The 25,343-nt window shown below is 44.6% G+C and overlaps 1 protein-coding gene across 2 annotated transcripts; it reads left to right on the forward strand.

Annotated features, from left to right (window-relative positions):
• Positions 1-57: 57 nt before the first annotated feature.
• LOC144120701 (segment polarity protein dishevelled homolog DVL-3-like) lies at positions 58-24,699 on the forward strand. Of its 2 annotated transcripts, XM_077653350.1 has the most exons (16): positions 76-907; positions 4,213-4,282; positions 5,049-5,116; positions 5,789-5,844; positions 6,511-6,558; positions 6,942-7,053; positions 7,204-7,294; positions 8,595-8,664; positions 10,090-10,177; positions 10,726-10,854; positions 11,071-11,354; positions 13,440-13,574; positions 17,799-17,966; positions 19,203-19,397; positions 22,221-22,292; positions 24,152-24,699. In XM_077653350.1, exons 1-16 carry the CDS (start codon positions 747-749, stop codon positions 24,199-24,201), a joined length of 1,797 nt encoding a protein of 598 aa, XP_077509476.1. In that variant the 5' UTR covers positions 76-746; the 3' UTR covers positions 24,202-24,699. The 2 variants fall into 2 exon arrangements, with proteins under 2 accessions (XP_077509475.1, XP_077509476.1); XM_077653349.1 differs by lacking the exon at positions 24,152-24,699 and having other exon boundaries at positions 58-907; positions 22,221-23,912.
• The last annotated feature ends 644 nt before the right edge of the window (positions 24,700-25,343 follow it).

Raw genomic sequence — 25,343 nt, forward strand, 5'->3', positions numbered from 1 at the left:
TTATAAAAGAACCATTTAAGTTCACAAACATTTGAGAGACTCTCTAAAGACACATTCAAGATAGAAGGGTTCAGCGCAGCTCACAATGCGAAAGGTGTTGCCTTGTACTATATGTTGTCATAGTGCCTAAATAAATTTAGCACGAATATAAAGTTGGCGTGGACGTGCGAACAAGGTCGATTGGCCTATACCACCGATATCGCCGATCCGCTGATACCGTCGCGGACGCAACTTTGTCCGTGGTTCCCTGGCGGAGGCTGGTGCAAGTGACAAGACCAGCAAGACTTGCTCCCGCTCTCTCGAAGCGCATGAGCACGGCGGCGTTGATTATTTATGTTAGAGAGAGAAGACTTTAATAACGCGATTGTTTAAGAACTTGAGCGAGAATAGCGTGAACTGCGTCTGCACGACTTCGGCTTGTATTCTCTCCTCGCTTATCGGCGGCCCGTACATACGTTGTAGCTAGAGTCCGTCCGACAGCGGTCCGGAGTGCCTGGTGTTACGGTTGTTTGCTCTGCTAGTCTTGGCGAGGCGGATGGACGCCACTGCACATGCGGGCTCCAGCTGACAGCTGATGTTGGACGGAAGGGCGACCGTGCTCTCCGTTACGCGCGGGCGCCTTAAGGTGTGGCCTGTGATGGAGCTTGCCGCCGTGGTCTCCGGCGGAGTGGTGGGCTCGCACTGCTGAGGCTTATCGCCATATTGGCGTGGAGCTCCTTTGAGATGCCACTTTAGCGGGTCGCGAGATGGAAGAAACCAAGATCATCTATCACATCGACGACGAGGACACTCCCTACCTCGTCAAGGTCCCCGTGCCCCCCGAGCGTGTGACGCTCGCGGACTTCAAAAATGTGCTCAACAGGCCCAACTACAAGTTCTTCTTCAAGTCAATGGACGATGATTTCGGGTAAGCGGCTTGGAAACACATGCCGGTGCAAAAGGCACGCTTGCGCCTGCCGTGCTAATACTCTTGAGCCCCTGACGCTGACAGGTCCGTGACAAACGGTCCTTCGCGTAGCTGTTACACAGCCGCCGTTTACATTTGGCACAGCTGAGAGACGGCGCGCTAATTCTTGGGGCATGAATCACAACGTCGCCTGGCACAGTTTTATTCATATTTGACGCTAATAAATCGTGCTCGTACACAATTTATGTGCAGAAAGTGCTGGGCAAAAGACTCCTGGAGAACCGCTGTCTGAGCATGAGCGCAATTCGCTGACCGGTGTTAGTCAAACCTACAGTCGTCTTGAAGGGCTCTTTTGTGTCGCCCCTTTTCCACGCGGTTTCCACAAGGAGGTAAATCGAAATCCGCAAAAAACCTTCCATGGGCCTTATCAACAAGGTGCTGCTGTTGCTGGTATATCAAGTCATTATTTGGAAGGGGCTTAGCGCGAGAGAAACAATGACATGAGAGGGACACGGGGCGTCCCGTGTCCCTCCGTGAAAATTGTAGCAGCATGTGAATATACTAACGGGAATAACCGCAAACTGTCGTGAACATTGTGACATATTTCATTTTTGCAGTTACTTCAGAAGTAAAAGTTAAACTAAACTTAAACAATTCTAAATGGGGTGCCTAGCATCTTGATACCAAACCAGTGTAGGTGTGCCAAGGTGTTGGAGGCTGCTGGAAGACAAAAACTAAACAGTCCACTCGGACACACAAAAGAAAGTAACCAGTTACTTTGACGAAGCACTTGCCCTAAGTGCTTAATCCTGGTAAACCTGATCCGAAGAGTTCTTTCCAAGTGTGTGTCCCATGCTCTTTTTCTACTTGTCTTTTGTTATGCTTGGCCGCTGTTTAAATCCGAATATAAAACTGGTGTGCAGGAGAGAAAAAGAGAATTACACACCATGTGAGAGAAAGTGACAAAGGGAACGAAACAAGTTTACTGTTTGTCACTTTCTATGTTGTAGTCACTCCACTATAAAGACATCACAATGTCTTGAAGCTTGCGCAGTGCCTTGGTGTAAGAGCTAGTGAAGTGCTTTACTCTATTTTTATTTTTCATGGCTGCTGTTAGACATAAGTTCAAGCTCATATGCTTTCACTCACTTGTAAAACTCACCTGTCTTGCTTGATGATGCTAAGTTTCTCTAGACAATCCATTTCTGGCACTTCTTCCAAGACAGAAACTTCTGTTTTAGGTAACTTCCATTAGCTGCAGGTACATATCTCTATTTTTTGTCTGCTCTGACATTGGAAAACACAGGTTGAGGTCCATTTTAGCTCCTGTGTGGACATAATGAAAATTGCACTCCCACCTCTCCCATGCTTCTTAAAGAGCATCTTCTGGAAGATTTTTGGAAATTTTGAGTAGTTGAATGAATTATATTCCTTGGACCTCTTTCTCTCTTTTAGAAACGGTAAATTATTTTTGAAAATAGTGAGCGAAAAAATTATAAAATAACAAAAAATGGGAAACTGAAACCTCAAATGGGTTTGCATCAATGCGTGGCATCACAAATTACCAACAAATGTCACAAACAGACAGCGTCAAGCTGTCGTATGTGTGCTAAATGGCTAAACTTGAAGCTGTAAGCAATAACTCCCAATAGTATTTCTATTGCTACAAGAATCAAGCTCGAAGCTTTTTAATTTGGCAAATGCTGAGTGAAGGTCAACATGTGGGTAGTTGTGATGTCACAAATGGAAGGTTGCCCATTGAAATCGTCTCGATTAAAGCCTTGAAGTATGGAGTTTTAAAATTCTTTGCACTGAAACAAGATGCCTCCCAGATTCAAAATGTGGTGCAAAAAAGAAGCAGTAAAGTAAAATAGTACCTACGGTAGAAGTTTCTGTAAAGTGCCTTGACATCAGAAAAAAATCCCAAGCTTCCCTTTAAGGATTCAAAATTTATAACTGCGATCGCGTCGAGGCTGTCGTCTCACAAAAAATTTTTGGCTTCTCCGTAATGAAATTTCCTGATTGGCCAATTCCCTGTTGGTGTCATCAGGGTCACATGACCCCAATTGACCAGTCAGAGAGCACCGTGAAATTTGAAATTCCTCACGAAATTTCCTGATTGGTTGGGACAGGTTACATGACTTTGCGACATCGTCAAACCCTGCCCACCGGATTGTGAGCAAACTGCCCACCATTACCAAATTCAATGTAGTTGCCACCTGCCCACCGTGCAGCTGCGCATGAGCCTAATTGGAGCTCGGGATCTCACAAGCCCCATCGGTGCGGTGCGGTGGCTGTGTTTGAAAGAGCCACCTGCCAAGGCAATGACGCAGTGCTTAACCACTCACTGCACCACAGTGCCAGTAGGGGTATGAGGATCCCCACAATCTATGAATGCGATTGTGAGTGCCCTGATGTCATCAACACCACGTGACCACCAGTGGACCAACCTTGGGGCACCGCCAAATTTGAAAGTGTGAGGACAACCAAAATTTGGAAGTTGGCCACCAAAAATTCCTTAGGACCCCCAAAATTTTAAAAGTAGGCCCACCCCACAAAATGGAGTATGGTTGATTAGTGACCGGATTAGTATAATGCCACATGATACTCCGTTGGAAGTTACTGGAACATTAGAAGGTGGTGACTTGTGCATACCATACAAAGACAATGGAACCTGCTCCAGCCGGAGTTTTGGCGGAAAAATCGCAAGAACGTTAGACACTCATTAGACATGAGAGAACATCAGACTAAATGCTATCACATTTCCTTCTTTAAGAATGTAGTTAAGAAGGGCCTCAGTTTTTTATTAGCCATTTAAAATTATCGAGTTATTATTGTTTCATTATTGACCAGTAGAAGGCTAGAAATGTGTTCAATTTGTTATCCAAATGTTTTCATAGCTTGGGACTCCTTGCTTTTCTTTACTCACTCATCTCTCGAAGGTCTGCATGTCTTGATATTCAGCAGAGTGATGTAGAACTAAGGGACGCTACATTGGTGCTTGTTCTTCCACTAAAAATATAAATGCATGAAGCTCAGTAGTCTTCAAGAAACTGAATGTTTACAGGACTTGCATGCAGGGATGGAAAAATGTAGTTGTTAGTTGTATGTGTAGCTAACTCTGTATGCTTCTGTCAGCGCCACCTGGGTTTCAAGCTGTGCAGTGAAGACGTGGCAAAATTTAGCCTTCTCAGGACACGTGGGTTTTGTGGACCTTTGTAGTCACCTGTGCATTCATATCGCTGTTTAAATTGACCCTGCAAGTTTTTAATTCCTCTGTTATTGCTCTGCTCGTGTTGTTTCAGGGTGGTCAAGGAGGAAATTGTAGAGGACGACTGCCGGTTGCCTTGCTTCAATGGCCGTGTGGTTTCATGGGTGAGTGACGTGCTATTCGTAATGTAGAATGCGCTTCAAGTGCCAGAGAGTTGCCCATTATATACGTTTGTGTCACTTCTAGCTGCCTTTATTTATAGATGGTACCTCTGGGGACGTAGACTTACTGCTTCTTCGGTTGCTTGCACAGATCAAAAGAATCCAAGCTTATTCCTTCGCTTCCTGTACTGTGACATTCAGCAATGCTGTAATATTTTTATGCCCCTACAAAACATGGCAGTGTATGGCTATTGTTTATGACATCTGTGTGCAATTTTTTTTAATGCGATAGTGTTATTCATTACTTCATGTGCACTACATAGTCACATGCTTGAACTCTTTTTATTGTGTCATACTAAGAACAAGACATACAAATTTGTGTACACTATTATAGTAATGCAAAACGTTTTAATTTCTGGCTTCAAAATGCGTATTTAGCCTCAAAAACTATGCCTACTGGTGGCGAACTTTGTACTCGTTTTGCTATTGGGAATGCATCTAGCACGACAGAAAAGACTAGGGACAGCAGATGAGTGGGCTCTGCTGTCCCCTCGTCTTTTCTCTCATGCTACGTGCATTCCCAATAGCAAGAACCAACTCGCCCAGCAGAAAGTATTACTGAACTTCATTATTCGTTTTGCACAGGCACCGAACGAAATTCGTTGCTGTTAGTGACAAAAGGTTATGCTGCACATTATTAACTATTGGGGCAGGCCAACAGACTTAGCGCCCTTGCCGTTTGCATTGTTGATGCCTTTTGAATTTACAGCTTGTGGCAGCAGACGGGAGCAGCATTGTCTCCGAGGGAACCGAAACACACCGGCAGCGTCCATTTCCGTGAGTAACTTTGTGTTTGCTCAGTCACTTCTCTTTAGGATTGTGAAACACGAACGTAATCACAAAAAGCTCTTGCAGGAAGCACAGAATGTCTTTGTTATGATAAAGGTGCTGGAATTTATCTTCATTTAGGGATCTAAATTGGGATGTAGATGTGAAAATTGGTGTTTTTTTATAGCTACTGTTAATTCCTGGATGCGCGAAGTCTATCAAAAGGCTTTACGTCTCGGCTACGTATTGTCTGTAAATTAACTTCCGAGTGTATAGTTAGTTCAGAAAATTGAAATTTCTCTAGTTGTTTCATTATCGTTTTACTTCGGAGGACTGGGCTATTGCAATGCAAGTATTGGGCTATCTATCAGCGTGTCCTTGCGTAGCTAACTACTAATTTGCATTTAGTTTACATGGTTTATGGTCCATTTCAGGCTATGATAATACTACATGATGTTTGCTCATAGCTATTTGTCTATATTGTTGTGCATAACAGCAACTAATTTTTAGATGTATGCCAACTTCATTTGCTGCCCCATAATACACATCAGGCGGCCGCATGTTTGTGTCGGCCGAAAACTGTTGCATTTCCTTTTGCATTTTTTTTTTAATGCACATTACCGGGTTGGCATGATATGCCACATTGCTGTACTGTGCTAATTTCTTCAATTGCATTTCCAGGGATGTAGCGGAGACCAGTTTTACAGAGTCTGAATCTGCCATAAGCTCCCACAAAGGTAAAACGATACTTTTCTATCAAGGTGTTTTTTTTTTTACTAAGGAACAGTTATTTGTCAGTGTCTTCATTTATCTAAGTTATACACAGCTGTCCTTGTTTCCTCTTTTTTATATGTATTGTTCTCTTTCAACCTTCGAATCAATCCGTTGTTTGTTTTGTTTTTTTTCAGTATGTTCTTTTGTTTTCATTTTCACTGTTCCAGAACATGATTGTTATATGGACTTCTTTTCATTTCTGCTTTCTTATTGTGCTGCGTTTACTAATACATGGCTTTCTTTTAACTCTTGAGCAGATTTCCAACTGCCAACCTGCTAACTCTTCCGAATTTGGACCGAACCTCTTGATTGTATGAACACAATCTTGTTTCCCCACTTTGTGTTCAGAGGTAATTTCTTTGAAAAAAAAAAAAAGAATAACTTGCTGGATGATGTATAGGCAAACCAAAATTTTACCATAATCGCTAGCACATGCTGGTTATCGGCTGAAGCCAGCATGACTACACCTATTACGGCCACCACAAAACTTTTCACGCTTCAAAAATTCGGACTCTCATATTTTCTATGACAAGCCACCTGCTTTTATATGGGACTATTGCATGTTTCTGACCAGTTTTTCGAAATAATTGTTCTGCCATTCTCTTTGTTTACCATCATGTTTCTTGCAGAGCACCACCACCACCACCAACGTGGACCAGGCCGCCATCGAGACAAAGGTAGGTGAAAGAACATGGCTCTGCCTTCTTCCTTAATTAAGCATAAAATGCTTAAAAGTGGCACTCTAGAGGTTTGGAGGGTTGTATTCAGCTAAACCACTTTGAGCTTTACTGTGAGCATTCTTCAACAAGGCCTCATGTCAGGAATCTCATGTCCATGCACACTATGGGGCTGGCTGTTGCACAGTGCTGAATTGAGAGGCACTGAAGTGTAAAGCTTGTTGTAATATGTGCATTAAGGAGGTACAATGCCTTTGTTATTTATGTCTTGTGTATTGCCACCATTTGAAATAGAAACACGTGCTCTGAAGCCACTGACATAAGTTCGCATTGTGTGTGAAATGGGGTGTGATCCAGGGGCCATCTGTGTTTGTTATCTGCAGCCGGTCGTTCCAATGGACACGCGGCTGCTAAGCCTGGGGCTGCCTCGGTGCTAACCACAAGTGACATAGAGACGACAAGCTTCCTTGACTCGGAGGATGAGACTACAAGCCGGTGAGTTCTGTTAGCCTAGGACAGGTCATGAAGTGCTGCAAGAGACAAGTTGCGAAGTTTAAGTATAAGCCACAATGGCTTGTGTACGTTTTGGTGAGACATGCATCACTCGCCCAGCTTACTGATTACTCTGCTTCTGTATTCTATCAGGATTTCGACGACCACCGAAGAGAGTAGCGTTTCGCGCATCTATGCGAGGCATCGACGTAGGCGGCGCAAGAAGATGCCACCCATGAGTAGGGTGAGGAGGATTCTGTGTTTTATGTTTGCTTTACATATATATTGCCTGTTGTGTCACTGTAAGGTCACTGTTTTAAAGTTGCTGACAAATGACAAACGTGCCGTAAGGTCACAGTAGAAATGAAAAGATGTTGCTTTATATTGTTAGGATCTGGCACATTGTTAGTGTTCAAACAGGAAGCTAATAAGAAAACTTCATGAAACCACATATATCAGCTCAAAAATAATGCAACAGTCTTCAAGAAAGGGGTCAAGGTTATAGTACATGGCTCAGTTAAAGGTTGTATTCTGTCAGCTGCATTCTCATTTTTTTCTGCTCTGTCGTGCTGACCTGTGATCACTAACACACTTACTAATTGTCATTTCCAGCATAAGAATGCATGAAAACAAGAGAATGCACTGATGAAGTAATTTCTCAAAAATATGTTATATGTTTTTAAAGTTCAACTATTGTAGTATCGGGAAATTTGGACTATAGGCCTTCCATTGTGCCAAAAACTAGCAGACACCTAGGTAATGCTCAGTCTGGTTTGCAGTAACGTATTGCACATTACTGCACAGAAGAAAACATGCCACCAAATTCAGTGTCCACACGCCTTTAAAGAGCACTTGATCTACTGCAAGAATGCCAGGAAGATGAGGTTTTATATTTGGCTTGGCTAGTGTTGGGCCGAAAATATGGATTCGGCCTCTGAATCAGTAGCTGCACTGCGACGATCTCCTCTGCATGCAGATTAAATTCTTTTCGTAGTGTGCATTTTTCACTTTGTCAGTAAATTTAACACTCATGTTAAGCTGGTATGCAAACTTTTGCAACATTTTTTCAAGGTTTGCAACGTGTTATGTTTACGGCTGAGTCCATGCTTCATGCCCAACAATGGCCAAGCGAAATATGAAACCTCATCTTCTCGCCATTCCCGCACCTCTTGATGGTAGGTCAACTATCGTAGCACCACATTTCCTTCTAGGCAATATTGAGAAATTCTATGCCTGGAACATAGTTTGCATAGCAGGGTAGTGCCGGCACACACAATTAAGGCTGAGAGGGTTGCCATCCTGTGAACATTCTGCAACTAAAGTTAAAAGAAGCATCATTCTGACCCACACCGCACAGTCTTTTTTTACTGGAGGCGGATTTTTTATTTGGAGATTGTCATCTTGCATTACACCTGATCAGTAAAAGCTGCACTTTGCAGTGATGCTATTTGCCCAAGAAAAGACTTCTGTGAACTGCACCTCCCAATTTTGAGCCAGAATGGTATGGATGTCACGTGCTCTAAAGAATATGCCCTTCTTTTCAGACGTCCTCCATTAGTAGCATCACCGACAGCACACTGTCGCTAAACATCATCACAGTCACGCTGAACCTAGGTAAGTGCCAGCCTTTTGCAGTTATGTGGGTGTGGGCACATCTAACCAAAAAATAGAACAGAAAGCCAGCATCACTTTAGCTGAAAACATAAAGGCCCATGTGTAAGTGACTCTCAAAGTTTTCCCCGGAGCTAAGAATGACACATGTATCTGTCCAGCCGATCCCGTTAACTGTAAACAGATCTGTGTGAAGGCATTTTCCAAGCTTCACTGTGCAGATGTCATTCATTTTTAGATTATATAAATTTTAGGTGATTTGAATATTATTTTGCAATATTATTTTGCAACCCCGTGACATTCATATCTTAGAGATTCTGCTGTAATCAAAAACTTGTGCATCCACCTGCTGGCCAATAAGATGTTACCGAGGTGCTGCTAGCATGTTATCCTGGGTTCAGCTGTCTCTGTCTCTCCTTTGTGCCAGATGAGGGCGCAAATTTTGGGAGATATTTCTTCTTTTTTTTTTTTAATGTGATAGCACACAGAAAATCCGGTGTTGGCGTTGTGAGCAATAAATAGGGTGGCATAGGGCAGCTCCGGCAGCCACCCTCGGAGAAGCAACCTAGGTGGGCAAGCTAGGTCAGGGGACCTTGTGGGGTCTTCACAACCTACCCACTGGATTGTAAGCAAACTAACCACCGAGCGGTTGCTCAGGAAGAGCAACTTGGGTCGCGCAAGACCCACCGGTGGCAGCACCTCCTATTGCGGGACAGTGGCGCATCTCTTAACTGCAGTACCATTGTGCAGGGAGTGGTATGAGGACTCCCAGGGACATATGTCTGTGAAGTTGAGAATCAGCAATTTCACATGTATGGGCATTAATTAACTCATTAACGCTATCGCAATATATCCTTAAGACGGAGCTTAAATGTCCCCACCAATTTTTTTTTACTGACACTTGTTCATGGCCTGCACAGGAATAAACTTGTACAAGGAACGCATTGCACATAATTGATGTATCTTTACTTTTACAAACGCTGACTAGGCTACTGAACTGTTTACATCAGCAATACGTAACAGCATGAACTCGTGTGTTCACCAGTATACTAGATAGTCAATTAGAAATTAGGAAGAAAAACAGCGGATGAAAAAAAAATGCCACACGGATCCAACGGTGAATACCTTCTGTTGTCGAATATCAGGTTGCAGTAAATTTTCGCTTCATGGTAGCCTTGGAGTGGTGTGGCATTTTTTCATTGTTTTTTTTTTCTTCCAAATTTCTAATTGAATATCGACACTGATGAACACATGGGCCCGTGGCGTTGCATGTTGCTGATATTACTAGTTCATTTTCTGAAGCCTTACATTGCCTTGGGATCGGAACACGGTCAATGTAGTGTGGCTCAAATTGGAAACATGTTTGCGTGTTGCAAGTGTTGTGCCTGACGTAGGCTTTTTCCTTATGTCTGTATGCTGTGTTTTCAGACACGGTCAACTTCCTAGGCATCAGCATTGTAGGCCAATCGAACAAGGGTGGAGACGGAGGCATCTATGTGGGCTCCATCATGAAAGGGTGAGTGCAGTCGAACTTTTCTGCAAGCTAGGTTCTGCTCAGGTTGTGAAAGGCAAACTGTTTGTAATGGTGACAAAGAACTGAAAAAAATAATTGCCTTAATTTCAGTGTAGTTAGGCTGTCACTTCGTAGTGTTACTTGATAGATCATCATATATGTGACGAAGTGCGTCTGTTCAGAAAGAACACAATAAAGGTTAGCATAATCAAATTTAGAAGGATAGCACAGGAAGCATTCTGAATTAAATTGCTTGTGTAGGTAAAAATAAATAAATAAATCTATTTCTTTTGTTTTCACATTCAACCTGTGGTCTTGTCTTGAAATGACCATCATGTACATAAGTGATGTTGAGCTCTCGTCAAGATCACATTTAGTTCGAATGAGGCAGGACATCTAAGGTTTGGAACTGCTTCAAAGTGCTAGACAGTTTACCTACAGTGGATGGAGCACCTGTGGTGGGTGAAAAGAAAATGATGACAGCCATATATGGCAACGGCATGTTTCTTTCTGGAACTAAGACCATGACAAGTGCATCTGACTGTTTGCAGAGGTGCTGTTGCCTTGGATGGTCGTATCGAGCCAGGTGACATGATCCTCCAAGTGAACGACATCAACTTCGAGAACATGAGCAACGATGATGCTGTCCGGGTTCTTCGCGAGACTGTCCAAAAACCTGGGTGAGCATTCAATGCATGGATGGCAATTTACCCATTGCAAACACAGGCTTTTTTTCTGACATTGCTAGCTAGCAATTACAGATTTTCTTTTTTTTTTTTACTTCATGGGAATTGATTATTTTAAACTACACTGCTGCCTTCTCGTTTATTGCTGCTGACATGGCTTTCTGTCAAGCACTAAATTGTGCTGTGCTTGCACCCATCACCCTGTTGCAGACCCATCAAGCTAGTGGTCGCCAAATGCTGGGACCCAAACCCCAAGGGCTACTTCACCATCCCGCGCACGGAGCCCGTGCGCCCCATCGACCCGGGGGCCTGGGTGGCCCACACGGAGGCCGCACGGGGCTCCTCTTCGGCCGTGGGCCACTCGCGTCTGTCGTTGGCCCCAGGGCCCTCTCTACGCCAACCGCTGCTCTACGATGGTCCCCTGAGGCCGCCCTCGGTCTCCACCCTCACCTCCACATCCTCGTCGGTCACCTCGTCTGTGCCCGAGTCCGACAGTGAGTGTCTGCCATCTTAAACCTGAAGTAACCGAATTTAACCTAACTTAGGCTCACATTCCGCATTTTACAGCAGCAGCTGTTAAGAGCGCATTTCTGGAGCATTGTTTGCTTTGTGTGGACAAATGAGCAGAGGGGAGTGGCACTGCTTTGCCGCGCTATGGACTTGTGGCATCCTCTGTGTGCAGCGGCGTGAACTAGTTTGTGCATAGCACCTGTTCACTCAGAGGGCACCACATGATGGCACAACAAATGGTGCATTCAGAATCGCAACAAGAGAATTTTAATATAGCCGATTGGTTAGTGTGGCTGATATGGTGATGCGCTACTCCTGTCGCCATATTTGACTAGCTGCATGTGCCATACGGTCGTAGTTGCCATAATTAGCTTATATCTAGGGGTTGGACTTTTCAATATGACCCGAAAAAAGGTGATAAAAATATGCTGGATTCAATTTTTGGAATTTGGTTTTAACCGATAAAGGTCAGTACCCTTGACAAGCTAGCTGGCAATTAAGGAGGAATTACATGTACTCAGTCAAAGGAGAAAATTGACAAAGTGTGAAAGCGAGGGGTATGGTGAGACTGTACAATTGAATTAAGTAGCGCAGTTGTACATTTACATCTATTGCTCCACTACCTTACACACCTTTGTAGACCGTGCTGCTGCAGCTCCACCTCCTTGCCGAACATAGTCTGCTAACATAGTGCTCTTCATTGTCATCGCCCACTTGGAGGGCAGTTACTTGTTTGATGGGGGGGTGCCTTGGTCAGCCAGCAACGGGTTGGCTGTGGCATTTATGCCTGTATTCTGTCATTCGTGCCTAGTTTCTGGTGATTCATAGAATTCTCACATTTTCATCAAGTGTTAAATGCAGAAAGCTGGCATTTTGCAAGTTTTGAGGGATAGATTTAAAAAAAGAAACTGAGGCAAAACTTTGCAGCGAACCTCGAAGGTTTTGAGTAATAAAGTGTCAGAATCCCACTCCTCTACTCAGTTTTTTTGTTGTTGTTGAAATGTGCAGATACTGTTGCATTGCTTCAAAAATATATGTGCTCATAAGCAGTTTCTACTACACTACTTAGGATGAACTTGCATAGACAGAAAATTTGTTCGTATTTTCAAATGTTCGTCATAACAGAAGTGCCCCTAAAAAAATGTGTGAGCGTGCTTGGTGTGTCGATATATACGTTACATAAAAGCAATGAATAAAATAGACTTTCAGTGAGAGGATAATTGCAAGCACAGCATTTATTCCACCATGCTAAAGACAGAACATGAAGCGAGGTCGCAGTGCCTTACTTGAAAATTCCATTAGTTCAGTTTACTTTTTTCACGGTCTCTTTCTCTAATTCCTCAGTGGTTTCTATGTGCGTGCGTGTGTGTGTTCCGATTTTTGCCTTCTATTTAGCTCCGGGTGCAAGCTTCGAACATACCCAGCAGGTAGCCATGCTTCTCTGTCTTATTTCACTCGTTCTGCAGCATAGCTGTTACCAACTCCACAAGCACACAACATGCCTTTTCGTATGCCGCAGGCAAAACGTAGCGACGATATCTGGTATCTCTGCGTAGCGATAACACATGCTGCGACGCCACGTCAACTGAAAATGCAGCCCTGGTGTTTTTAATTTTAAGTCCCTAATAGAATAGCAGATGCACTTTTCACATACTCAGTCTGATGGAGGCAATGCGCGGCACGTTACTCGTGAGATGCCGAAATCTAACCACGTCAGACCCCTGTGTAGCACAGGCGTGATGATGCCTTGCCTTTTCCACACCGGCAAAAAAGCTTACAATGCCGCGCGAACACCCCTTGAGTGCCATTCGGCGGGGTCGCCATAGTTTGTGCTCGCTGTGAAAGTTCGTTTTAACCAAAGGGCACTTCAAACAGTTTGTCTTAGGCAGATTTTTTTTATATTAAGTCCTATAGAAAACCAACCAAATGTTCTCAGTTGTTCATCTTATCCAAGGATTCGTCTTAACAGAGTTTCTTAACGGGAGTCTACTGTACATACATGTCATGGGTAAGCAAACCAGGTTGCTCCGCATTATGCTGAACTGTGACCAAGATCGTCATTTTTGCAGGGCAACTACAGGAGCCGGTGTTGACTGTGGACACCGACATGGAGACCATTGTTAAGGCCATGGCTGCTCCTGATTCAGGCCTGGACGTGCGAGATCGCATGTGGCTCAAGATAACCATCCCGAAGGCCTTCATAGGTCAGCATTTCAGGAAAAGACTGCCAAAATAGCACTTAGTAGACAATGTTTATGCGTTTGTTTCGAATGTTTGTGCACACTAAAGAACCCTAGGTGATTGAAGTTAATCTGCAGCTCTCCACTACAATGACTGGCATGGCCCACATGCAGCTTTGGGACAATGCACCCCATATACCGCATCGCGCTGCACTGCACCACTGAGTAGCAGTAAAGTGCTCACTGCAAAAACCTTTGCTTGACACTAGATACAGTCGAGCCCGCTTATAACAAACATGAGCGCCACGTGGCGTTCGTTCGTTATATCCTGAAGTTCGTAGTAAGTGGACCACAGCTTTAAGACAGTTGCTTTTCAAAACACAAAATTTTTTCTTTGCGAAAAAGTCCGTGATGGACATCTGTTTCTGCAGCGCAGATCCGATGAGGGAGGTTTCCAGTTTATTTAAAGCAGAAGCATGCTATCGCCGAGGCCCTTGGCATAGACAAGTTGTCTGAGGCGCTCTATGTAGCTCATTGCTACAGGCACGCTTATGGGTGCTGGCTCCGAAGTTTCATCCTCATCTGATTACTCCGCGTCACTCTCGTCCCACACTTCAGAAACTATGCCCTTGGATCCGTGCACGGTTCCGCGGTGTTGGCGTCGTCATCGACAGAAATAAAATCATTCCAACCAATGTCATGAACCCTCACGTCGGAGTCGCTGACGCGCTGCCACAAATCGGCGCCGGGCTGGCCATCTTCTGAAGCATCAGGCTCGGCATCAGACACTGTGTCGATGAAGCCGGCCTTGCGGAAGCAGTTCCGCTCGCCAGTGGCCGTCACCTCCGTCCAGGCCGCTTTCATCATCTCTACCGCTGAATACAATGGAAATAGGCACGGTGTTCCAGTCTGCCATTCCGAATTACAGCTAGGGCCCGAGATCTGAACGAAGCCAACGAAACGCCCGCACTGCAACAAGAGTGACAAAAGCACTCGCTGGGGTAGACGTCAGTAGACGTGCAACGTGCACAGGTGGCAATCAAGCCAATCAAGCTAAAGATACAGACGCACAGCGCCAGCGGAGAGACCAATGAGGGGCGTCCATGAGCGTCAGTGCAGCCACCTCTTGGCTTCCACGGAAGGCCTGCTTCACGGAGCGTGGCCTCTGCGATCGGCACCGGCGGCGGGGTGGTTGATCATGGAGGCCACGCGCGGATTTGCAAGAGAGTGAGGGATGGGAAGCGGAGTTGCGAGGGAGGGCGGAAGGGCGATCTTGGAAGGTGCGTCTAGGGGGAAAGGGTAGCTCGCTCGAGAATGGCACGAAATTGTGCAGGCAGTCCGCCTGCGATGAGGCTCGGGAAAACATGCTGCACGCCGGGTGCACAATGGGATCGGAGGCAGGTTATCTCACATCGCGGTGCCGGGTTTACGCCGTCTATTCGCTGTAACCGATCAGCAGGGCTTAATAACGTTCGTTATACGTGTGATTTTGTGCCATTGAAACAACGTATATTTTGACGGTTGCGCAGGTCTCGTTCATTATAAACAAAAGTTCGTCTTAAGTGGGGCCGTTATATGTGAACTCGACTGTACAAGGCTGATTTGATTACAATATAACCCCTCTATAGTAAAGTAGCTCGGACCAGCAAAAACCTTTACTATATCAGGGTCTTTACTATATCAGTTGGTGGTGATGGCATGGCTTTGACTACGCTCTCTGGCTGGTTATTAAGCACGAAGTGTTGGTTTATAAAACACTCAGAAATACCTTACACCCTGCTCTTATCCTCGTCCCTTTATGTGATATTTATTGTTATCACATGTTATCACGTTTTCGACTTCATTTACGTCTTGTGGAAGTACGGCATATGCATGAATACAATACAATGTGGCTTCAGAAATAAAGTGAGTTTGATTCCATGTGAAAACCAAAGCTTTCCATGATCACCGCGTCGTCTCCTGTGGCATCAGTGAGATTTAAGAGGCAGTAAGTTAAGAAACGTGCGTGACAAAGCGCGGCAATACCGCTTATGTAGTTCCACCGTACCTCCGCCCCTTGCTGCTGCTTCTCTGTGCTTCGTGCTGCCATGCTACGGACGAATGCAATTTCCTTCCCTTTCGTAGCCCTCACTGCACTTTAACTAGCTTTCCTTTCTCAGCGGCCCGCGCCGCCTTCTTTCTACGTTCATTGCCAGCTTTACTATTTTCGTGCGAGCCGCGCGCTTTGCCTCAGAGCTTTCGCAAAGTTGGCTTCTCCTCGCGGCTGTCTAGCTTGGTGGTAAAGCCATCTCAAAGAGCGCATTCAGTATCTATTTGTCTTGCAATCCTAGACTTCACGCGTGCTGCAATGTCATCATTCCGCGGGAGATACATCGTCACGGCCAGACGCTCTTTACTATAGCCATTTCTTCAGACAAAATTTTTACCATAACCGAAAAAAAAAGAATGTACAGTTCTCTATGGGACCGCAGCTTCACTTTACTATATCCTAATTTTTACTATAACCGAGTTTACTATAGTGGGGTTCTGCTGTACTACTTTTCCTTTTGAAAGAGGCACAGCTACACCAAATAAATGTCTGTGTCAAAATAGCTAAATGCAATATTGGTAGGTAGTCAATTTTTTTAAGCACAGGAGAAAAGAAGCAAGACTTCCCATGCATTCAAACCCAATATATCAAACCCAAATGGGATCGCAGAATAGTTCAATATATCAATAAATCGATATACAAAACATGGCGACAGATAAGCTTACCTGTAACCTAGAAGCCATAATATGGTGCACCCATAATAGTGGTGCACTTCCTGGTAGCATGCCTCTTGCTGTATGTAGCTGGGTTGACAACTGGTGCTCCAAATGCCTTCCCCGCATGACAACGATGTCGCATTGAAAATAGGCTGGTCAGACCAAAGACTAGCCACATCCCATGTTCCCCTTGCCAAGCGGTTTATGCTTTACAATGTTCTCATGTGGCTAGGCTGCACTGCTGACCCACTTCGCACGCAAGAAGTGATCACAAAAGCACTGCTAGGAGAATCTCTACTTGCATTGTTGCAGCGTTCGATGTCTCCAGTATTCCACTGAATGAAGACTTTGATAAATGAGAACAGTAGTGTTCTACGTTTGCATGGGATTCTCAAGGGGTTGTTTTGGCTGTTCAGTATAAGTATATCTGGGATTGACTGTGTAACCTTATAACTGTAGTTGAGACAAATGAAGGAGAAGCAGTGGGCAGCTTGAGTTATTCGGTGCTTGCATTGTTGTAGTGCAGTTGTTGTGCAGCGGAGGAAAACAATGTAGCTGACATGTAAATACTGCGATCAAGACAGAGTGCAAGATAAGGTTAAGTTGACTCTCAATGATTCGAGTTCAAAGGGAACCAAAGATTTCCGTGAATTATGTGCAGTTCGAGTTAAGGGGAGCCTTTTTAATCCATTTGATGTTGGCAGGGCCAAAGCATGCCTTCAAACAAGCTGGATCTTCTAATTAAGTGAGTTTGAGTTAATGGGTGTCCGCTGTATTAGAGTAAAGCCAAAACAATGTATTAAGCAGCAGGATGTTAAGGAAGTATTTCTTGGGGAAATAAAATGCTGAATAAACCAATGCTGTTAAGCCTATGGGGCAACTAGAGAAAATGTCGAAGAAATAAATCTTGTTTTAAAACTCCTAGGGAGGTGTTTTGCTTGTTGAGGCTAAGGCTGGGTGGTCAGAGATGAAATGCTGCCAGCGAAAGTTGTATGCAGGCAGTGTTTGCTGTCTTAGCTTGTGAGGCAAGGAAGTCTAAGACTCTCCAGCCCATTAGATGAGATAGCAGGACTTAGCAGTAAGTGAAAAAAGGATGGAAACTATATTTAGAGGATAATTAGGGAGTGGATTTGTTGAGGGGTAGCAAGCAACATAACAATTACCAAAGAGTAACGAGAGGAGACCGCAAAGGCTGCCTCACTTCCAAAACAGTGGTGGCTGTCTCTAGCCCATTGCCAAGGGGTTGTGACAAAATCTCTCTTGTCTATATTTCCACTTTATGTCAGCTCCCACTGTCTGTATTGGCATACCCAGTGGTGCGTCTTTTTCATTAGTCTTAGCATTATATTTTTCTGTGATGGAAGTGTGGGCGAGGCAATATTCTTCTTATTTGCTTTCAATGCCTCGCAATAAATTTTCTCTGTCATGACACATACGAGTATTATTTATAGGGCTGCAGGCCTTATCTAGTAATAAACGGCGAGTAATCTTTTGTGACTGCAGGTGTGGATGTGGTGGACTGGCTTGCAACGCATGTGCAAGGCTTCCAGGACCGCAAAGAAGCAAAGAAGTTTGCCAATCAGCTTTTGAAGGCAGGCCTCATACGGCACACCGTCAACAAGCTTTCCTTCTCCGAGCAATGCTACTATGTGTTCAGCGACCTCTCCCTTGGTGAGCCCTTGTTTCTCACATCTAGGGTAGAGGACTCGTCATTGTGGTGGTAGGGCGATGCATTGGGGCAAACCGCACTCAGCTACTACTTACATATCAGCTGTCGTACTACTTCACTGGTGACTTACTGCAGGGGTTCTCAATTTTTTTAGCCTCGGGGAACCTCTGTGGTTTCTGAAAGATGCTGTGGAACTCTGCGTGATTTGGCTTCCATTCCTTCCTGTCTAACGTGCATGCACACAAGAGCTCGCAAATGCATGCCTCACACACCTCCTGGAAAGAAAAAATGACAAAATTCATTTCATTATGACTAGCTGTGTAGTGAGATAGCCTGCTGCATGCAGCTACAGTACAATTAGTCCCAAAACAAAGCAGGTAAAGGAAAGGTTGGGGTTGAAGTATGTGCACTTAGGTGGCCAGGGAGCCTAAAAATCGCGCCAAGGAACCCAAGGGTTCTATGGAACCCACTTTGAGAACTCCTGATTTGCTGTTGTGGCTGCAGTGAAATAAAGAGGAATTTTTATCTTATATCAGTGAAACCTGCCACAGTGGCTCAGGCTTTGGTGTTTGGCTGCTGATCCTGAGGTTGTGGGTTCAATCCCAACTGTGACAGCTTTATTTCTCTGGAGACAAAATACAAAAACACCCATGTGCTGTGCAATTTCAGCGCACGTGAAGAGAACCTCAGGTGGCCTAAATTAATCCTGAGACCTTCTTTATGGCATCCCTCATATCCCATTTGTTGCTTCGGGATGTTAAACCTCAATTTAAATTTTAAATCGGTGAATTAAACGGGCAAGCATCTTGTAGCAATCTTGTAGCAGTTAACATCTGGCATGTTAGCTTTTGCTGTACACTGCCCATTTGGCTTTCATTCCACTCTCATCACTTGCCTGCGTGCAGTCACTGGAACACGCGAGTAAACCTCATGTCTGGGAATGCACAGCACAGTTTTTTAGTGTGCAGGTGTCTGATTACTCTGTAAGGAAATGCCTGCGCTTCTTGATTATGTAAGGATAAACGAATGAACAAACAAACTTATTTTAGGAAAGGAAGGCCTGAAGCTGTTAATTGAGGAACTGGGTTAGAGGTTTTGTAAGAGTGATGCATAATGACATATGCAAAAGCCTCTTGTCACCGCGGGGCTTTCACGCATATCACTGCGCTTTGTTGCGGTGTTTCATCATGTGAAAGTGCTGCACAGCGGTGCCTCATGCAACCACTTCTTCCATGCAGACATGTGCTCACTGCGGCTGCAAGAGGAAGAAGAGGAGGGTGGAACGGGTGGCATGGTGCCGCCATGGGGTTGCCTAGGGCCCCTTCTGCCAGCAGGGTACGTGTGCGGAAGCACTGCAGCACCGAGTGCTGCCGAGACACAGCTAGCCTCCTACGTCAACTACGCCCGTGAGGGAAGCACCCACTCGGGATCTGGTGAGCGCTTTGCCTCCTCCGAACTCTGCCTCTAAAAACTGGGGGCTATAGTTAGGCGGAAGTCGTCGGAGCTTGTTGCCGCCAAGCTCAGAGTGCTTGCAAATGTTGGCAAGTCAATGGTAATAAACAGAGCTCTTACACCTACGTCCCAGTTTCTTTCAATGCTGCCTAACAGTTTACACTTGTCACCGCCTCACCCTGTTCAATGCACATCAAGTCCGTATAATGCTAATAAAGCAAGGTTTATGTGTCTGCATGCAACAGAAGTTAGTTTGACTGACTTATTAATGAATAGTCTGAGGGCACGTGACTGCAAATACAAAGACACTGTGACATTCAGTATTTACCAACAAAGTGTATAAAATGGCCTGAAGTGGGAAACACAATCCCTTGCCAGTACTTTGTTGTCACACTGCTTTCTGGGTATTTCCACCTAGGTTAAAGGCCCACTGCTGGAGATGTCTTCTGGGTCTGTGCTAGATGAAGACCTCGAACTGGGGAATGATTTAGTTTTAAATTTAATAATTTAGGAATGCTACAATGATAGCATGGCAATAATTTCCTCAGTTCACCTTGCCATCTATACCAGCCATTATGGATAGGTCATTTGGTGGAATGACTGCCCTAGTTTATGCAGTGGTTTCAGGTTTAAACCGCTTGCCAGTATGAATTTCTCCTGAAGTGCAAAGACTTGAGAAAGTTTTGTAGTGTTACTTCATAGCTGCATCGTTGTGCACAGGTGAGCTTAATTGTACTAATTCCCTTGTTAGAGCCAACCTTCACTGTACCATTTGGGAGAACTGATTTACCCCACCAACACAGCAGCTCCAATACTTTATAATGCTGCTCATAATCCAGCCTGTCCATCACTTTTTGGGAGAGGAATGGTCGAAGCATCTCTAGAGCAATGGATGGGGCATGGAAAATAAAACTTTCTCCCTCTCTCACTGACTGCTGTCAGATAACATTTAGGGGGAAAAAAGACACTCCAACCAAAGGCTCATGAGAGAACCGACATTTCGGCGCCAACTCAGGTTTGACTGGGTGGGAGCAGGAGATGTGCTTTTTAACTTTTTTTTGCCCACTGCCACTGTTCTGGGAAAGGGGGTGGCCACCACATGAGTCACTATGGATCGCAAGAGTTATAATGGACAAACAATGAATCATCACGGTCACGCAGTGATGAGCCATTGTGACCCGCATGGCAGCCATCCCTCTTCCTTAAACAGTGGCAGTGGGTCAGAAAGAAGGTTAAAAGCGAGTCTCCTGCTCCCACCCAGTCAACCATGAAAAAGGTGCCGAGTCGAGTCGGCGACTAAACGTCGGTTCTCTCAAGAGCCTCTGCTGGGAGTGTCTCGCTTCTCCCTTCCCCTTTTGACCAGGTAGACCTCTGCTGAATTGTTCGTGCTCCAGATAACCTTTTCACCAAAAGCATAACACTGTTCTCGTGACACCACCTAATTTTGCATTTGCTCTGCATGACTATTTCTTGATGAAGAAAACACAACCACCACTGCCAACCACCGTGCACCGATCCAGTCTACATGCATCAATTTTGTTTTCCTATGCGTGTGATTTATAGTGAGGACACGGGTTCATGTCAGTTTGCTCTCTTGGTGGTATTAATAGCCCAGAGCAGTACACATGATGTCATTTTCTTTTTTTCTTGATATTTTGATGGTACTTCAAACTGATATTGTTACGGCTTAAAGGTTAGTAGATCACATCTTGCATCTACAGTGGGATATACAGCTTAAAAAAAACAGCAGTCAGTAGCACTTGGCCACGGTTCATGGTGTCCTGTATTACTCTGCTGGCCAATCACAACAGTAAACGAAATCAGGTTTTTAATCTTTGGCGATATTAAAACAAGCCAGACGGCAGATTTGTACCGCTTATAATTTTTTTTTCTTGTGATTAGCTTTTTGTTTAGGCAACAAGAAAAGTTTTATCAGTGGAGTACTTTTTTGTCAAGGAGGAATTCTGTGTGGCAGTCCTGAATGTGGGTGGCACTTAACTGCAGGCTTCAGTGCTATCCAACTATAGACATGTCAGCTCGCACTGACCTAAATACGGTTCTGTGTTGCTTTATTAAGTGTTTTTCCTCAAGTTCATTGACTTTCAAAATTATAAATGCATACAACTTTATTTCGCATCACAACATTTGCTTCCGTTTTCTTCAGTTCTGTTGATTGATTTTGTTGCCTATTCTTTATATGATTTGTATTGTGCGAACCACCTGTCACCTTGATAATTCTTGTTCCTGCATAAATTGTGCTGCATGTTGCAGAGTGAATTTTTTTATATGGCCGAAATCACCAAGAACAACAGCTTGGGTGACTACTCGGCACATTGAAAAGATAGCATAAAAAGCTGTATTCTAGCATCTACAAATTCCATTGGCTTATGCAGGCTGCAGTCAGTGCGGTGCTGTCTTTAGCGATAGTATCTTCTATAGTAGGTGGTCATCATATCACCTCGCCAATCACTGCTTGCGTTAGTAGAGACAATAGGTCTTGCTTGTATTACAGATGTCTTCACTGTATAAGTACCGCCGCCCCTGTCACAGAAACATCCGCAAATTTCTTTTTTGATTGGCAATTAATCCACTTGTTTGCATTAACTCCACACATCATCAAATAAAGAGCATCTCTCCACTGGAAGATATAACTATTTAGTATTAGCATCTCTTTACCAGTCGCCAGAACTCCAGCCACCTTCTCATCGTAGACTTACTTCTATGGGGGGCACCACTCTTGTCAGTGTTCCTGCTAGCTGCCGTTTCGCAGAGCTGGTGTGATGCCTGGTGTGGCGGTAATGCAGGAGGCAGTGGTGGACCACCCGCGGAGCCTAGCCGCAGCGTGGACGGTGCAGAGGGCTCCCAAGAACTGACCGGTAGTAGGCAGTCCTTCCGCATGGCCATGGGCAACCCCTGCGAACTCTTTGTTGACGTCATGTGACATATGCATGAGCATGCCTCAGTATGTCCCATGCCATTTGAGTACAGAAGCTTCTAAAGGGCACACTGCCAGAGTCTCTAAAAAGTTGCAACACTTTACATTACTGCCATCTTTAAGTTCCACTTGGAAGTACTCCAGTGCCTTCTTTTTATGGCTGCTTAGATGTTGTGTGCTGCGAAGCTTTTTGCATTGAACAACTGCAATGGCAAAAATGTGGTTCGCATTTTATGCTTGTGGAATTACTGCTGTTCAAGGAGCCTCGAAAGCGGCATCACAAGTATCATGTATACAGAACGCCTCCTGTATTTAAAGAAGGTCTACAACTTATGTCATTAGTTGTTTACAGTGCTACAGCCATCTGACGTTTTTGGCTGCAGAGTGGTTTTAATGACTGCTGCTGAAGAGCCAAGCATGTGCATGCAGAACGCAGGAAGTACTAGCATGTTGTGAAAAAAAAGGGTAGGAGGTGCCTGCCATGTACAAATATTTTGTGCAGTCCACACTTGTGCAACTCATCCAGGGCTTTCCCTTCTGTTTCCTGCATTTATTTTGCTTATGTTTTCCATTCTCTCTATGTACGGGTTGTGGAGTTGCATTGAGAACTCATTCCCTGACCGCTTTGGATTTCATGGCTGGCATTTCATGTGCTGCCAGCGTGCCATTGTTTTGGCAATGACCAGACTTCAGCTTTTTTAGCATTGTAGTTGCCGAGAAGTCCAAAGATGCGAACAGTGAGCAACCTAATGTTTAACTGCAGTTCTTGAATGGGCAACACCATCGTTTACCATGGCCTCTTGGTTGAAAAAGACTGATTGGAGCTGGCCCAGGCACAGTTGGAACCAATTGGAGAATAAGTGGCACAAATTGGATTTACAGTGGTTTCAGTTGTGTTTTGGTGAGTTCGAATTAGTCTTTTTTGACTCAGCTGTAAAGCAAGATTGATGCTACTTGGCAGCTGTCAAAGAGCACACATATTTATTTGAAGTGACTTCCTCATGCGGGGACAAGCAGCACCTTCAAACACGCCTGCATTTAAATAAAAGCTTTTTCATTTTCACGCACGTTTTATGGAAGCTACATTTGTGTTTAGTCCTCGTGATGCACTTTTGTAGTATGCTGCAAACCGTAGTGCATATCAATGCAATATACACGCTTGTTATTGCAAGAGTTAGTTGGTGGTTAGCAAGCAGGTTGCAGTAACTGTAGGTCTTGAAATCCCTGGTTAGGTGCCAGACCAACACAGTGGTGCCTGCCCTTGTCACACACTACAGTGCATGTGAGTTGGCTCCTGTAGCCACGTATACAAGCAGGCTTGAAGTGCATCACTACAGTGCTCTGTTAACTTGCCCAGTTCCTTTTTTGGCAAGCACAAGAAAACTGTTGCCAGTAGCCACTGTGACTATCTTTGCCAAAGTGACCGCATTCTCTCGTTTAGTGCCAAGTGTCTGCTTCTGGACTACATTTAGCATTTTAGGTTTTGACACCAGGCAGCGTCAGCTATGGTTGTGCACTGGTGCGCTGCCACTGGAAGAGAAATAAAAATTGAAAGACTACATACTTCTGTGTGATCTTTATTTTGCTTGCATCAGTTGCATTAACCCTGTATGCATGGCGCAGTGCTTTTACGACGCCCTTCCTTTGCACTGGAGCTAACCTGCTTGTTTTTTGTTTTGTTTTGTTTTGTTTTTTGTTTTCCGCATGCCAACAACTGTCCTGCATGCCTGGCCTGTCTGTTCGGGCGCACTGCACGCTCTTCGGGGTCTTCCCTAACCAAATCCCATGCCTGCTTTGCAGTGGAAGAGGATGGCTTGGAGTATCAGTACTCAGACAAGGGCTTGGTCTAACGCCTTAGCCATCACGGTGGAGCCGAAGGCAGCACTAGACCATCATCACAGGACTGCGGCAAAACTGACACTTCCTCTGCCAGCCAGCACGTTTGAGCCCAATGACCTACCACTGTTTTGCTGTGCCCTTTTCATGCGCAGCGGTAGAGCAGTCCAAGCGCTTCTTTTTTCTCTTAGAGACCTCAACTGGCTGCAAGTGGCCGTAGCAAATCATCATGGCAGTGGTTGTGACGCTGTGGTTGATTGCGCCCCGTGCTGTGTTGATACAGCAGTGGCCAGCTGTACGTGTGTGTGCATGTTTGTGGCAGCTAGTATGTGGGACATTCCAACTGGCACAATTACCACTCTCGCCATAATGTGTCTGTTGACCATTGTCTGGTGTGTGTGTCCATTTGAATGAATGCTGCAGGCTGACAATTTTTAATGTGGCTGTTTTTAACTAGTGACCTTTTATGCAATGCTCATCACAGGACATGAATAAAAGGTTGCCACACTGTGCATGTGCTATGGCCGTGTTATGTGGTCTTCAACAAGATTCTTCACATACATCACAGGAGACACTTGACAAAACTCAGCAAAGAAAAAATTTACTACATGGGTTTTTATGCACCAGATTGTTAATTTCGCCTGCTGGGATTCCAAGCACGGTAATCATGCCATGTGCCTTTAATCCAGGGTAGCATATGGTTTGTTGCAGAGGAGGGGCAATTTTATCTGTCCTTGGCCCCTTGTAAAGTTTAGCAAATTTCAGTACTTTCATTTTCAGGCACAACTACATACAGTATGTGTTCATTATTTGTGTTGTGAACAGAGGTGCTGTATTGTTAATTATCTCGTCATTATTTTACTGTCAAGATGTTATAGAGCAATGTGCTTTTTAGAACTGGTGGAATGGGATCACAAGGTTGAAGCGGCCATGTCAACGTTAAACTCTTGCGCTGACTGAAGAAATATGAAGCCGTGATGTGGTGTCTCGGCTGACCAAACCAAATGTGACTGCAGTGTACAGAAAAACAGAGGGACTTTTCAGGTGAGTGTGTAAGTTCCTGAGGCTGGAGGAGAGTTTATTTTTTTCTGCACTAGGTTTTCCACCTCTTGCTCCTACAAGAAAACATACAATAATCATCACGTACCAGTGCAAT

Source organism: Amblyomma americanum, chromosome 2, assembly GCF_052857255.1.
Source record: "Amblyomma americanum isolate KBUSLIRL-KWMA chromosome 2, ASM5285725v1, whole genome shotgun sequence".
Lineage (NCBI taxonomy): Eukaryota > Metazoa > Arthropoda > Arachnida > Ixodida > Ixodidae > Amblyomma > Amblyomma americanum.